This window comes from Telmatherina bonti (genome assembly GCF_933228915.1).
Source record: "Telmatherina bonti genome assembly, chromosome: 19".
NCBI classification, from domain to species: domain Eukaryota; kingdom Metazoa; phylum Chordata; class Actinopteri; order Atheriniformes; family Telmatherinidae; genus Telmatherina; species Telmatherina bonti.
In genome coordinates this window covers 16,741,867-16,756,558 of record NC_136617.1, presented here as the reverse complement: position 1 = coordinate 16,756,558, position 14,692 = coordinate 16,741,867, and the positions used below count along the sequence as shown (strand labels likewise).

At 44.6% G+C, this 14,692-nt stretch overlaps 1 protein-coding gene across 2 annotated transcripts; it reads right to left on the bottom strand.

The window, feature by feature from the left end:
• Window positions 1-8,756: 8,756 nt before the first annotated feature.
• On the bottom strand, window positions 8,757-14,006 carry pygo2 (pygopus homolog 2). 2 transcript variants are annotated; one of them, XM_079258304.1, is made up of 4 exons: window positions 13,845-14,006; window positions 12,659-12,864; window positions 12,010-12,062; window positions 8,757-11,853 (listed from the first exon to the last, which is right to left on the bottom strand). In XM_079258304.1, the coding sequence occupies exons 2-4, from the start codon at window positions 12,705-12,707 to the stop codon at window positions 10,180-10,182; spliced, it is 1,776 nt and encodes a 591-aa protein (XP_079114430.1). In that variant the 5' UTR covers window positions 12,708-12,864; window positions 13,845-14,006; the 3' UTR covers window positions 8,757-10,179. The 2 variants fall into 2 exon arrangements, with proteins under 2 accessions (XP_079114430.1, XP_079114431.1); XM_079258305.1 differs by lacking the exon at window positions 12,659-12,864.
• Between the last annotated feature and the right edge of the window lie 686 nt (window positions 14,007-14,692).

The following is a 14,692-nucleotide window of genomic DNA, read 5'->3' as shown; positions in this document are numbered from 1 at the left end:
GTATTTGTATGAAATTGGCTGTCAATTAGTCTGTCTACTTAACCAATGTATCCAGTTGTAGGATCCTAATTCTAGCCAGTCGGAGGCAGAGATGTTCCTAAGAAAAAAAAAGCAATCTGACCTGCAGTAAATTACTAAATCTGTAACACTTCATATGTGATGTGAAACTAAGTAGACTCTGTGATGACTGAAAAAAAGTTATTGTACTCCTTATACCTATGCAGACCCTACAAAACTACTTCTTTGCATTTTAAAACATAGAATAGCAGGAAACATGCAATAAAGAAACTACAATAATAATTCCCTGGCATTATTGTCATGGTCATTTAATATGTTAATTACTTCAGTTTTTTTGGTTGATCATTTGATTAAAATGTCAAACAACTGTAAAATAAACCTACAAACATCTTCTTGTCTTGGTTGAATCATATTGTGTCATAGCTGCAAAGGTAGCCATAAAATGTTGGATTAAAAGGAAAATTAGTTTGCTCAATTTTGAATTATATCTTTGGTCTATTTGTCATGCTGATTGTAATACAGCACCTTTTTTTTACAACGCACTTCTTTTGCAAAAGAACATCAAGTATCCTGTTAGTGAATTAACATGTTATGCCTATTCTTATACTCCCATGGGCTCACCATCTGCGGGAGGAGCCGTAGGGGTCGGGTGCAATGTGAGCTGGGCGGCAGCAAGGGGCGGGGACCCTGGCGGTCCGATCCCCGGCTGCAGAAGCTGGCTCTAGGGACGTGGAACGTCACCTCTCTGGTGGGGAAGGAGCTTGAGCTTGTGCGCGAGGTTGAGCGGTTCCGACTAGATATAGTTGGACTCACCTCGACGCATGGCTTGGGCTCTGGAACCAGTACCCTCGAGAGGGGCTGGACCTTCTTCCACTCTGGAGTTGCTCATGGTGAAAGGCGCCGAGCAGGTGTGGGCATTCTCATCAGCCCCCAGCTTGGTGCCTGCACGTTGGGGTTTACCCCGGTGGATGAAAGGGTAGTTTCCCTCCGCCTCCGGGTGGGGGGACGGGTCCTGACTGTTGTCTGTGCTTATGCACCGAACAGCAGTTCAGAGTACCCACCCTTTCTGGGGTCCTTGGAGGGAGTGCTGGAGGGTGCTCCTTCTGGGGACTCCATAGTTCTGCTGGGGGACTTCAATGCTCATGTGGGCAATGACAGTGAGACCTGGAGGGGAGTGATTGGGAGGCATGGTTCCCCCCCTCTGAACCCAAATGGTGTTTTGTTATTGGACTTCTGTGCTCGTCATGGATTGTCTAAAACGAACACCATGTTCCAGCATAAGAGTGTCCATATGTACACCTGGCATCAGGATTTCCTGGGCCGCAGTTCGATGATCGACTTTGTAGTCGTATCGTCGGACCTGCAGCCACATGCCTTGGACACTCGGGTGAAGAGGGGGGCGGAGCTGTCAACTGATCACCACCTGGTGGTGAGTTGGCTCAGATGGTGGGGGAGGAAGCCGGTCAGAGCTGGCAGGCCCAAACGTGTTGTGAGGGTCTGCTGGGAACGTCTGGCTGAGTCCCCTGTCAGAGCGAGCTTCAACTCCCACCTTCAGCAGAGCTTCGAACATGTCCCGAGTGAGGCGGGGGACATTGAGTCCGAATGGGCTGTGTTCCGTGCCTCTATTGCTGAGGCGGCCAGCCGGAGCTGTGGCTGTAAGGTCGTTGGTGCCTGTCATGGCGGTAATCCCAGGACTCGTTGGTGGACACCAGCAGTGAGCGATGCCGTCAAGCTGAAGAAGGAGTCCTATCGGGCCTTCTTGGCCTGTGGGACTCTGGAGGCAGCTGATGGGTACCGACGGGCTAAGCGGCATGCGGCTTCGGCTGTTGCCGAGGCAAAAACTCGGGCATGGGAGGAGTTCGGCGAGGCCATGGAGAAAGACTTCCGGACGGCTTCGAGGAGATTCTGGTCCACCATCCGGCGGCTCAGGAGGGGGAAGCAGTGCTCCATCAATACTGTGTACAGTGGAGGTGGGGAGCTGCTGACCTCAACTCGGGACGTTGTGGGTCGGTGGAGGGAATACTTCGAAGACCTCCTCAATCCTACCAACACGTCTTCCCATGAGGGAGCAGAGCTGGTGGACTCAGGGGTGGACTCTCCTATCTCTGGGGCTGAAGTCGCTGAGGTGGTCAAAAAGCTCCTTGGCGGCAAGGCCCCGGGGGTGGATGAGATCCGCCTGGAGTTCCTTAAGGCTCTGGATGCTATGGGGCTGTCCTGGCTGACACGCCTCTGCAGCATCGCGTGGACATCGGGGGCAGTACCGCTGGATTGGCAGACTGGGGTGGTGGTCCCCCTTTTTAAGAAGGGGGACCGGAGGGTGTGTTCCAATTACAGGGGAATCACACTCCTCAGCCTCCCTGGTAAGGTCTATTCAGGGGTCCTGGAGAGGAAGGTCCGCCGGATAGTCGAATCCCGGATTGAGGAGGAGCAGTGTGGTTTTTGTCCTGGTCGCGGAACAGTGGACCAGCTCTCTGGGGTCCTGGAGGGGGCATGGGAGTTTGCCCAACCAGTCTACATGTGCTTTGTGGACCTGGAGAAGGCATTCGACCGTGTCCCCCGGGGGCTCCTGTGGGGGGTACTCCGGGAGTATGGGGTACCGGACCCCCTTGTATGAGCTGTCCGGTCCCTGTACGACAGGTGTCAGAGCTTGGTCCGCATTGCCGGTAGTAAGTCGGATTCGTTTCCGGTGAGGGTTGGACTCCGCGAAGGCTGCCCTTTATCACCGATTCTGTTCATAACTTATATGGACAGAATTTCTAGGCGCAGCCGAGGTGTTGAGGGGATCCGACTTGGTGGCCTCAGGATTGGGTCCCTGCTTTTTGCGGATGACGTGGTCCTGTTGGCTTCATCTGGTCGTGATCTCCAGCTCTCGCTTGAGCGATTCGCGGCCGAGTGTGAAGCGGCTGGGATGGGAATCAGCACCTCAAAATCTGAGACCATGGTCCTCAGCCGGAATAGGGTGGATTGCCCTCTCCGGGTCGGGAGTCAGGTCCTGCCTCAAGTGGAGGAGTTTAAATATCTCGGGGTCTTGTTCACGAGTGAGGGAAGGATGGAGCGCGAGATCGACAGACGGATCGGTGCGGCATCTGCAGTAATGCGGGCTCTGCGCCAGTCTGTCGTGGTGAAGAAGGAGCTGAGCCAGAAGGTGAAGCTCTCGATTTACCAGTCGATCTACGTTCCTTCCCTCACCTATGGTCATGAGCTGTGGGTCGTGACCGAAAGAACGAGATCTCGTATACAGGCGGCTGAAATGAGTTTCCTCCGCAGGGTGGCCGGGCTCTCCCTTAGAGATAGGGTGAGGAGCTCAGTCATCCGGGAGGGGCTCAGAGTAGAGCCGCTGCTCCTTCGCATCGAGAGGAACCAGTTGAGGTGGCTCGGGCATCTGGTCAGGATGCCTCCTGGACGCCTCCCTGGTGAGGTATTCCAGGCACGTCCCTCTGGGAGGAGACCCCGGGGAAGACCCAGGACACGCTGGAGGGATTACATCTCTTGGCTGGCCTGGGAACGCCTCAGGATCCCCCCCGCAGAGTTGGCAAATGTGGCTGGGGAGAGGGAAGTCTGGGCTTCCCTGCTTAGGCTGCTGCCCCCGCGACCCGGCCCCGGATAAGCGGCAGAAGATGGATGGATGGATGGATGGCCTATTCTTATACATACATTTGCAATGCACATGTTTTCTTGGCAAAGTGAAATTTTTTTTTTTTTAAAAAGCATCAAACAAAAGAGGACATGAAGAGAACGACAGTACTCGATTTTTTTTTTTTTTTTTGCCTATATCCCACGTTTCTTGATAAATGATATGACTGTGTATCCACTCCATCCGCATACCTGGGAGGCTGAAAGCGGGTGTGTTTTTGAATAAACATTTTAGCTTGCTTGAGAAATTATTAATTTTTCATTTGGCAAATTAATTTTTCATTCATCAAGAAAGTCTCACCAGCTCTCCACTTCACTATGCCCTGAAATGAAAATGATAGGGTGAATGCCCCTCCCATTGTCCAGGCTCTGTGGAGCATTAAACACTAGGGGCTATGTCAGGAATGGGCCCCCACCTCTTTTTTTTTCTTCTGTTGCCAGTCTTCCCAGTCACCAAACTTCAGAGGTGAGCCACTCAGGCGTAGACTGTTTGCTTTGAGCTGGACAGACACACACACACACACACACACACACCTGCAGTGCATATCTCATCATGCTGCAGCGGATTTAATAATCACCCCTCCTTTTAGTATCTCAGTAAGTAGCAAGTGCTGAAAGATGAGGAATCACGCTTCTGCTGCTGCAGTCACATTATTTTATGAAAGGAAGTGCTTCTCTTTTATACACTGATACTGGTGTTTAAGCTTTGACAATGTTGATTTTTGTTTTGCCCTTCATGTGTCTTTCATTTGTCTGTATAGAGCTCTTACAGATCTACCTTTCATAGGAATTAAAATGTAACCAGTGCCAAATCACTACTGGTTATAGAGTAACATGCAGAACCTCTACCAGCAATGAGGTTAGCTCTTAGTGGATCAAAGTCAGACTTTGTCTTTTCTAAAAACATTCTTAGGATTCCAGACGTTCCCTTTCGGCGTTGCGCGTGGTTTGCATTTGTATAGTAAGAGCAGATTAAAAGGAAACTGAGAACTAGGGCAGCATCCACTGTAAAGCAAAAACATGTGGAAAACTGTCCACACAGGCGGTAAACAAGAAGAGAAGAAGCTCATTACAGTACAGCAAAACTGGAGGCCAAATTGCACAAACTAAATGTATTCTACTATCCCAACAAAGTGGCATTCAACGAGCAAGTGTTAAGTGTTGCACATCAAAACAATGATGTAACTGGCACTTCATGGGACACCAACCACTCATCCCTGAGCTCTATCAGTGCCGTTTGAGAAAATGATGATATGCAGATCCAAAAATGTAGCTAAATGTGTTCCTTGGATAAATAAAGAGCTTAACAAAAAGCACAGTTGTTGTGTCGCCACCATTAGCCACGCATGCAGTGTTTGGTGACAACTGTTTCAACTTTCATGCTCTTTCGCTCACTTGTGACAAGGAAAGGCTGTGTCAACAGAGACAGGAATGTCACCGAACTGGCCAATCAGCCATCATTTGTTCCATTCTCCTTACCCAACAGGCTGCTCTCATTTTCATCCACATCTGCCTTTGCTTCCCCATCTACTTTTTATTTCAACACTTCTCTCATAGTTTGTCATACCTTCAGGCATCTGAACGGGAAAGAGTTGCTCAGGCAGGTGTTGATGTCATGCGATGAGGTGTGATGTGACATAACATCAAAAATCTTTAAGCTTTTATATATATATATATATACATACATACATACATACATACATACATACATATATATATATATATATATATATATAAGCAACTGGCTGGTCTACTCTTTATTAGTGTGAAATGGTGGCTTTTTGCTTGATAGCAGTAAAGAAATTGACAAACATTTTAATACAGAAAAAAAAAACCCAAAATATATAATGCAACACCCAAAGAAATCATAATAAAAAAACAATACTATGTAACTAGTTTTAATATTATTTATGATTTTATTGTGATTTTACTATTTGTATTTTCTTTTATGCTTTTTTCTGTAATGGTTTTAATGTTTTATGTAAAGCACTTGTCTTGTACATAACAGGTGCTGTACAAATAAACTTGCCTTTCCTAGTTGTATGCTGTGAGAAAGGAGGAAGAAAACTGTAAAAAACAAACAAACAAACAAACAAATTAAAAAAAACAAAAAACAAAGAACATGGTCATACAATCTCCTCATTGAAGGCCAGGGTTTACCAAAACACCTCAAAGTAAGCTTGAGGTTTCAGGCAGAAGGACCATTTCTGTCCAAGTAGCACAAGGAGTATAAGCCTTTCCTTTTGTGTCAACAAATACAACACACAAAGAAGACTTGTCAATATTTAGACGATGCAGCGCATAAAATAATTTTAAGGTTAATATAATATAAAGATATTTCAGACTGTATAGTCCATTGAAGCTGGGCAGCCCTTGAAGCACCTGTGCGCTCATATAATTGCGTCACACCCACCTATCCGGTCAGTCAGTTTCGGTGTGCGTCGAAACCGCAGGATTATTTGCACCAGCCACGAGCGCAACAAGATAAACAACCGATGCACCTGCCTCCCAACGAGAATCTGTCGCATCCTTGTTGAAGCTGCTCTTACAACCCCTCTATCCTCTTTATGCGGCGCAGACAGATCCGATTATACACAGCGGATACATACAGTAAGCTACTGGCTGAAACGGCATCCAAATGTTCAGAAACACGCGCGATCATCCCAGCGAGCGAAAGAAGTCTGAAGCCAAAGTCACAAATGTTCCTCTGTAAAATTTAGAGCCCGCTTAGAAAGACAGCACATGATTAATTATTTGTACTTTCCCACTTAACAATAAAGTAAACCGCGCAGGGAACGGAGTAAGGAGCGCTGTTCATAAAGTGGATTTGTTACTGCACCTGCACACACGATCCAGATCCGGGGATATGTTCCTTAATCAGATGTCCGGCAATGTGTCATTCCGTAAAATAAAATAAAAACAGCAGTTGTGAGGTGAGGTGATGGGAAGATGTTACTCAATGAACTGAGGACATCGAGAAAATTACCACCGCTACCAGTGGAACCTGTTGCCAGCACGTCAGACAGCCGTCGTCCCGCCTCCCCGAGCATCTCATTGGTGGGAATCTCCAAGGGAGGGCGGGGCCTTGCTGCGGGATCACGTTCATATCCGTAAACTACAAGTGTACAATGCAACCACTGTGCGATCCACTTTAAAAGTGCATGAGTATTTTGCATGGTGTTATGATTCACATCAGTTAACAACAGTCCAAACCAGTTAAAGTCAGAAAGCAGTGATCAGCCGGGAAGCAAATGCAGGCCAAGTAACAAAATGCTTTTTCTTTTAGTTAAAACTCTATATAAACCTAGCGCAAAAAGGAAGGAAATGTGTATTTGTCCAATTAATCGCTCCTATTATTATGCCGATTGATGTTATAAATAGTTGGAAAGCGTAAGTACCTGCAAAACGCAGCTGAACTAGTAAGGAATTACTTTTTAGTTCTCTCACACAGTATCCCCCCCAAAATGTGCCAAAATCCCCTGCTGTATACTCCTGTTGGTATTCATTATTGTTCTAATTTGCTTGATAAATTGGATGATTGCACTCTCCCAGCGTAAGAAAAAGAAAACACATATTGGCATTTTTTAATGTAATTTTCCAGAGTGTAGATCCACGTGCAGCCACACCAGCAAATCCGTTTATGTTGGATCCATGCTGTGTGATGCCACACCATTTATCAGCCAGTCATTGTTGAGTATCAACTAATATGTTGTTGGTGTACAGCATGCTGAAGCTGATCTCATGGGGTCTCAACTCACAGCAAACCATCCCGTCCTCTTCACTCCCACATTCTGAAGGTACTCTTGTGATGATCTGTTTGGAAGAGTGTTTTCATCCTGCAGGACGGTATTTGGTCCCAGACCTTGAAAGAAAGGGATCACCACTACTTCATTCTGACATGCCTATCAGTGTGTGTCAACCACGTATCTGTAAGTTAGGGGCACTACTTATATGTTTAGCAGTTATACCTCATTGTAAAGTTGACTAATCAGGATTTCCAATGAAGTACAGCAGCAATCTGTACTATTAACGGGGAGAAATAATCAACCAAACCCAACTTTCCTTACTTTCAGGGATTAGTTGTCATTGTTCCCTAAAAAAGAAAACTGGGTTCAAATTCTTAGCTTTAATGTTTGACCTGCAAGGTCAATTTCATCCAGCTTGCATTGCTCAGTTTTGGTTATTTAGCTTTTGTAACAAGAAAAATAATTCAAATATATTCCTCTCCTCAAGAGCAATAAACCCATTCAAGTGTGTATAAAACATCCTGAAGATTTTAATGGATTTCTAAAATTTGTTTAAAGCAAACTCATTTAAAGCCTTAAAATATCAGATTATTCAAGTTTGAAAATGGAAATGGTTAACAATTCCACTCCTTGAGCTCCTCCATACAGCAGGTTTACACTTAATTCAAATCAATGGATCAGTAACAAGCCAAGAGGACAAGCAGTGGGAGAATCATTTCGTTTTGAATCAGGCGTAATGTATGAGAGTAAACCTAAAAGTTGCAGGATGCTACATCTCAAGGGGCCAAAATTGGTGACAATCGAACAAGATAACTTTCAATTCTCTAGTAAAGGTTACTGCACAAAGCTTAAAACCAAAGATTTAATGATGTAAAACTTAAAATATACCAAGACTTCTGCTGTAAATTTAATTGACTTAATTGAAAAGCTCCTATAACGACTGCATCATTATATATATATATATATATATATATATATATATATATATATATATATATATATATATTTATATATAAAAACATGTAATATTTAAATAAATGAGTTATTCTCCACTCAAACCTTCACTTTGTCTGAAAGATATTCAACTTCCCTATCCAAAATAAGCAAAGGTATGAAGTGGATGAAAACACTAAGCTGAATCCTTTGCATCATGACAAAGAAATGTGAAGATGTAACAGGTTTCCAACCCTATTTTTTTATGTGATCAGCAAACAAAAAAAAAACAAAACAAAAACAACAAAAAAAAAAAAGAAGCTGGTAATAACGACACATTCGGACAAGAGGGCAAAAAAGGAAATCAGTCTTTACTTGACAGTTCAGTACCTCTCGCTTCCCCACCTGGTGTGGGGTTTACTGGTTCCACCAGGAGGCACCAGAGCAGAACAAGAGCACAGCACAAAATACCAATACAAAACAAAAAGGAACAGCTGAGCGCAAGAAAAGAAAGGCAACTTGGACATTGAATAAAGTAATTAAGAACAGAGGAAGAATACCTATAAACACTTTATATTGCAAGAAAAATGTGAAAATGGGTACTTTATCTTTTTTTTCTATTTTAACTCTTTTAATTATTTGGTCTACTTCAAGTTCTCCTGCAGTGTAGAAACCAGAAAATAAACAGATCATTTACTGCATTGGTTCACATGCATCCCCCTCCCCCATTTTTTTTCTTCTTTTTGTTTTATAAAAGCAATATGCACATCTGATATGACATGATGTCACTAACTTGCTATGCCAACACCATCCAAAAGCACTGATTTCACAATTCATGAGTACTGCAGAAATAAAAAGAAATGCTGGACTCAAACATATTGTATAAAAACCAAGATACCATGTATACAACCAAACCACATAAGTTCAAATCATTGTTCTGATCACTGGTTAAATTTGCGGCTGGTTCACAACTGATGGAAGTTCTAGACAAATATTTTGTCCCAATATTTACAACTTTCAGAGACGGGCTCGTCTCTGTGAGGTGTGGATTAAGTCTCAGCCTGGTTCTCCTTTGGATTAATCAGCTCAGGATACAAAATGGGACGATAAGCAGTCAAAGAATGCATGTATGGAGGTGCAAGAATTGTTCAAATTCATGTCTTGCAATATAACTGATACCGACATTTTCATACTTCAATACATTGATATACATTTCCATCTTTTGCACTTGCTTGCAGTAAAAAGGCCAACAACGTGATAGGGCAGTGCTGGACTGAAGCATTTTGGTGGCAAATTAAGATGTGAATCAAAAAACTGTGTGAATCCAGATTACACCTTCTAGTACTGCTTTTCCCAATTAAACCATTTACCAATTATTACCATGTCAATATAAATAATGAATTTTATTCTTATGTTCCTCATATAATCGTTTTTGTGTGTGTGTGTGTCTGTGTGTTTTAGAAATATCACGCACGTGACGCAAGCATGTGGCGAGTCGATCACAGTCAGTCAGTGCGGGGGCTTCTGTGCCAGTCAGTCACAAACTGTTTGAGGTAGTGTGTTGGTGTCAGTGCTTTGCTGGTTGGCAGGTGGATATCTGAAGAATTGTGTAGATAACATTCATCACGTTTTGACTCCTATTAGCAGGAGGGGGGAGGGGTACTTAGCTTGAATCACTCAAAGTGCTATATAAAAGCATGAGTGTGTTGCTCTGTGTAGTGAATAAGTAAAGGGCTGGCCAAGAAAAAGTTGGGCAAGTAGCTGACATGGTACACAGGTCATTCAGTTAGAGCCGTCTCTATTTGTCCATTCATGCCACACCTCAACCCTGCTCCTTCTCATCTACTCCTCAACTCTCATTAGCTGCCACCAGCTGGCCTAATCCCTGGCGTACAAAAACAGCCTGGATGTCCTTGGTCTTGATGCAGAAGTCACAAGCCCAAACAGCAGCACTCTCTCGAGTCAGCAACCCGTAGGCTGGTTCCGTTAAACCTGTGCAATCTCGATGGAACCAGCGTTGGCAGGATGCTTCACAAAGGATGGCATCCTGGTCGTCATGTACCTCAGCCATACAGAAACCACAAGGAAATACCATCCCAGGACCACCAAGTTTCCCAGGCCCGGACCCTGGTCCAGTTGAGGGGGCTGCGGGGCCAGGAGGCAGAGGAGATTGGGTATTTGGAGTCGAGGTGGAATTGGACGGGGGGTTGGGGTTGCTGCCGGGGGTGTTACCCCCGTTGTTGTTAGTTATGCTGTTCTGACCTGAATTGGAAGCAGCATTTGAGAGGGGACCACCAGCACCAGGAGTGTTGTTTTGTTGGTTGTAGGAGGCAGAGCCGGGAGCAGAGTTTGGTGGAGTGGATTGTTGCTGCTGCTGGTTAGAGCTGTTAGAGTTGGGGGTGTTGCTGGGAGGCTGTAGCTGACTTGATTGTTGATGCTGGGATTGGCCTGATCCATTCAGGGGACCAGGAGAAGAGTTGGGGTTAGGCTGAGGTGGTGCTGATGGAGGCTGGCCGGGTGTGTTGGCGCTGGGCTGCTGGACATCAGGGTGACCAGGGAAGCCTCCACCAGGCTGTGACTGGCCAGAGTTAGGAGGAGGGCCAGGAGTGTTATTATTAGTTGGGGGGCCATTAGGATTTAGGCTCAGCTGCTGTTGCTGCTGCTGTTGTTGTTGCTGCTGCTGTTGTTGCTGTGGAGGCCCGGGTGGTCCTCCGCCTCCAAAGTTCTTTCCATCGTCGTTGCCTGGCCCTGGTGGACTGGGGCCAGAATAAGGGCCATCCTGTGAGGGAGGGAACTGTCCTTGAGGGGGCATGCCTGGTAATCCTCCACCCACCATGTTGCCACCAGGGCCACCACCCATTCCACCCATCATGTTCATCCCAGGACCCATGCCTCCTCCCATAGGAGGTAAAGGTCCTCGTGGGCCTCCGCCACCAGGTAATGGTGGGCTGTTGAATGGATGCCCACCCTGTCCATGCTGCTGCTGTGGAGGCATACCAAACCGAGGGTGGGGTGGCCCTCCACCTCCTCCTCCAGGACCTCCCATACCCCCTGGAGACAACATGGGATTGAATCCTGGCCCAGGATGCATGGGGGGACTGAAGTTTGGTGGCATATTAAACTGAGAGGGGCCACCAGGAGGAAATCCACCACTTCCTCCACCTCCCCCACCACCACCACCACTACCAGCTCCAAAACCCGGCATTCCTCCAAAGCCTAACTGGTGATGGGGGCCAGCATTAGATGGAGGGCCATATGGTGGCCTACGCCCAGGCTGACCACCTCCTGGTCCTCCTGGGCCTCCCATGAAGTTCATGCCTGCACTCATTCTGCCTCCACCTCCATACCCACCTCCTCCGCCAGCACCTGGACTGGGAAGAAATGGAGCACCACCTGGTCCACTTGCCCCACTAGGTCTGGATGGAGGCCCAAAGTCATCATCAAAGGGGTTAGAAGCAACCAGATGATCCACCATGGGAGTAGGAGGAGGTGCAAACTCAGTGAGGTGGGAGAACCCTGTCGCCTGAAGAGGATAAAATTGCAGAATGTTGTCTTTTTCCTGCTATGATAGAATATTCTCATATTTATTGAAGCAATTTTGTTTACTAAGAAAATGCACATCATTATCACCTCAGAACCTCCTCCCCTCCCCGTTAAATTAACACCAAAAAACTCCTACCTGAGTTGTGGATTTCCTTGCCTTCTTTTTCTCCGGGCTCTTCATCTGTGAAGCTGAAATAGTAAAATATGAAGGGAAGGGGAAACCATTAGTGACAGAAAATACTGATTGTCTTAAACTACTGGTCCACTACCAGCAAGGTGCAGCATCACATTTGGATTGGCCAATACCCCTTAGTGACAGAGTGTAGCAGCTTTAGACCTAGGGCTTCTTTGTCAAGTCCAACAGTTGAGATGGATTCAATGATGGGACATAGACTGGCATGAGGACAAAATGCTGAACATCCAGGCGTTATCATCACCAAGGTTATGAAGCCTTGAATTGCAAATGACCCAGGCAGACCAAATGACCCAGGCAAGAGGGAGAGAGGCCGCAAACAGAGGTAAAAGAGGTAAGGTCAATGAGGGAGACAGGAAAAGACTAAGACATGAAAACGAGGAAACGGAATTGAAGGTACATTGATAGCAAGATAGACATGAATCCCGTTCAGAGATCAACTCTGTGAGAAACAGCCACCACCGGAGACAGTCGTGAAGTTTACATATGGGATAGGCGAAAAGGGATTTGCTAACAGCACCAGTGCAGCCCATTGCAGCGCAGTAATGGATGATTCCGATCTGATTGGGAGATGGGTGAAATTAATTCCTACCTTTTCGTTTTCCATGTCCCGCCAGTAGTCTCCCCGATTCGGCAGCCATTAGCTAATATGACTGTCGGTGAAGTGGCATATCACCGTTCATATGCAAGAAAAAAAAAAGTTAAAAATGACGACGTCTTGAAGGCTATATGCCGCCTAGGTGGAATCTGCCTTCAGGTCATTTCTACAGTGGCCCTAAGGTGTAACACACAACAACACTGGACACAACAACAAAACAAACAAACAAAAATAAAAAATACAGTGAAATATTTTAAGGAAATGTAAATAAAACAATAACAGAAAGAAATTGAAAATACAATATTAAAAGTAAAAACTCAGCAAAACAGAAATAGTATTTAAAAGAAAATTGTTTCAATAAGTTTTTTAATAAGCTGTGCTTTACAAAACATAAAGGTCTAATAAAACTGCTATTTTGCTTAATCCTATCACTTCATATCCTTTTTTTTCTTATGTGTTTTGACCTGAGTGTGCTTTGGGTAATTGTTAAGTTTTGGTCCAGTGTTGTGCGTTTTACATCTAAGGGTCACAATAAATGTCAGTAAGGCTAAAACTGTAACTACTACATTTGGTTAAACTTCATTGTTAACTACATTAAGTGGTGAAATAACGCCGGCCCAGGTCTGCAAACTCCTTTCCAGCTGCAAATTTTATCCAGCCACGGTGTCTGTCACGCCGGGATTTGGTCACCAAATAAACGACAGGTAAAACTGAGCAGGCTAACGTTATATAGCACAAGTTAGTCTTGGTGCAAACCAGTTTCTAGTAACTAAGCGGAGCTGGTTGATTATTATTTAGTGTCATGATCAGTACAGGCAAGTTGAGCGCACCCCATCCTTAACTAATCACTTACAGATGTGTGGCTAAGAATTCGCTAGCTAATGCAGGCTAGTTAATACATCTGCTAACTAGCTAGCCACGTTACTCAATGTGGCTAGACAGCAGCGTTGAATTTTCTCTCTGCAGTCGCAGCTCTGGGTATTTGGTCCAAGTCTGAGATGTATCTCTACATTTATAGGTGGGTATATGCATTTAATTTAACGTATAAGCTCGTTTATAAAACAAAGCAATCGATTACGTTTTAAGGACCTGTTGTTTACTATGCTAACATTAGCTCGATAGCTAACGTTAGCTAAAGATAGCTTGCCATCTTGCAGACAGTCGTGGAAGCAAACTGTACCCTTTCTCCGTTGCTTGCTCTGCTGTCCTTTAAATTGAAACTTTCTGAAGAGTCATTGCCAGCAAAACAGTCCTCACACGGTGTATGCTTGTTGATCCACCATTCAACTATAATTCATTCAAAAACGCAAATTTTGCCATAATTATCATGGCCTTCTGTTGCTACCGGACAAAGAGGGATAAGCAGGAGCAACGCGCACCAAGGAAGGTTACATCTCATCCCTAAAATGGGGGTGTTTCTAGGTGACATTAACAACTTCACAACCGATTTAGGCAAATATTGCGTACATTATTTGTTGTATTGTACAATATTATACGTCTTAATATTAAACGTCTTAATTTACCAGAGTCAGTATCTTTCAACTAATTCCTTTAAGTTTCTAGAATCAGTAACGCACCCTGGCTTGGGACATGTGGAACAGCCGGACCATTTCCTTGCGATGCCCATATACAATTAAAACTAGTTTCAATTAAGTCATCCAATTAAGCGCACATAGAGTTATGTTCAGATTAATATTTAATGAATGTGCTAAATTAAAACGTTTACATTAACAATCAACACATGTTTAAATAATTATTTGAGAATAATGCCTAAATGAACGGAAGTGATTTCTAACTAAAAGTGCCTTTGTAACTCATACAAATGGCAAAGTAGAGTTTAAACGATGGTAGTCCCCCCCAGAATTTATATAGAATAATTCATATGATTATTTGCCAATATGATACATTCAAATTTATTAAGAAATATTCAAAATACATATAGAATAACAAGGTTTCACTACTCCATGGGTTACTTCTTCATAACTTAGAACAATCCTAAATTCCATAAATGGTTGTTTTACCATGGTG

Bases quoted from the DNA above. Each gene is read 5' to 3' on its own strand.
- pygo2 (XM_079258304.1), bottom strand. From the start codon at position 12,707: ATGGCTGCCGAATCGGGGAGACTACTGGCGGGACATGGAAAACGAAAA. The intron at 12,063-12,658 runs GTAGGAATTAAT...TTACTATTTCAG, and splicing joins GGGACATGGAAAACGAAAAG to CTTCACAGATGAAGAGCCCG. The intron at 11,854-12,009 runs GTAGGAGTTTTT...TATCCTCTTCAG, and splicing joins CAAGGAAATCCACAACTCAG to GCGACAGGGTTCTCCCACCT.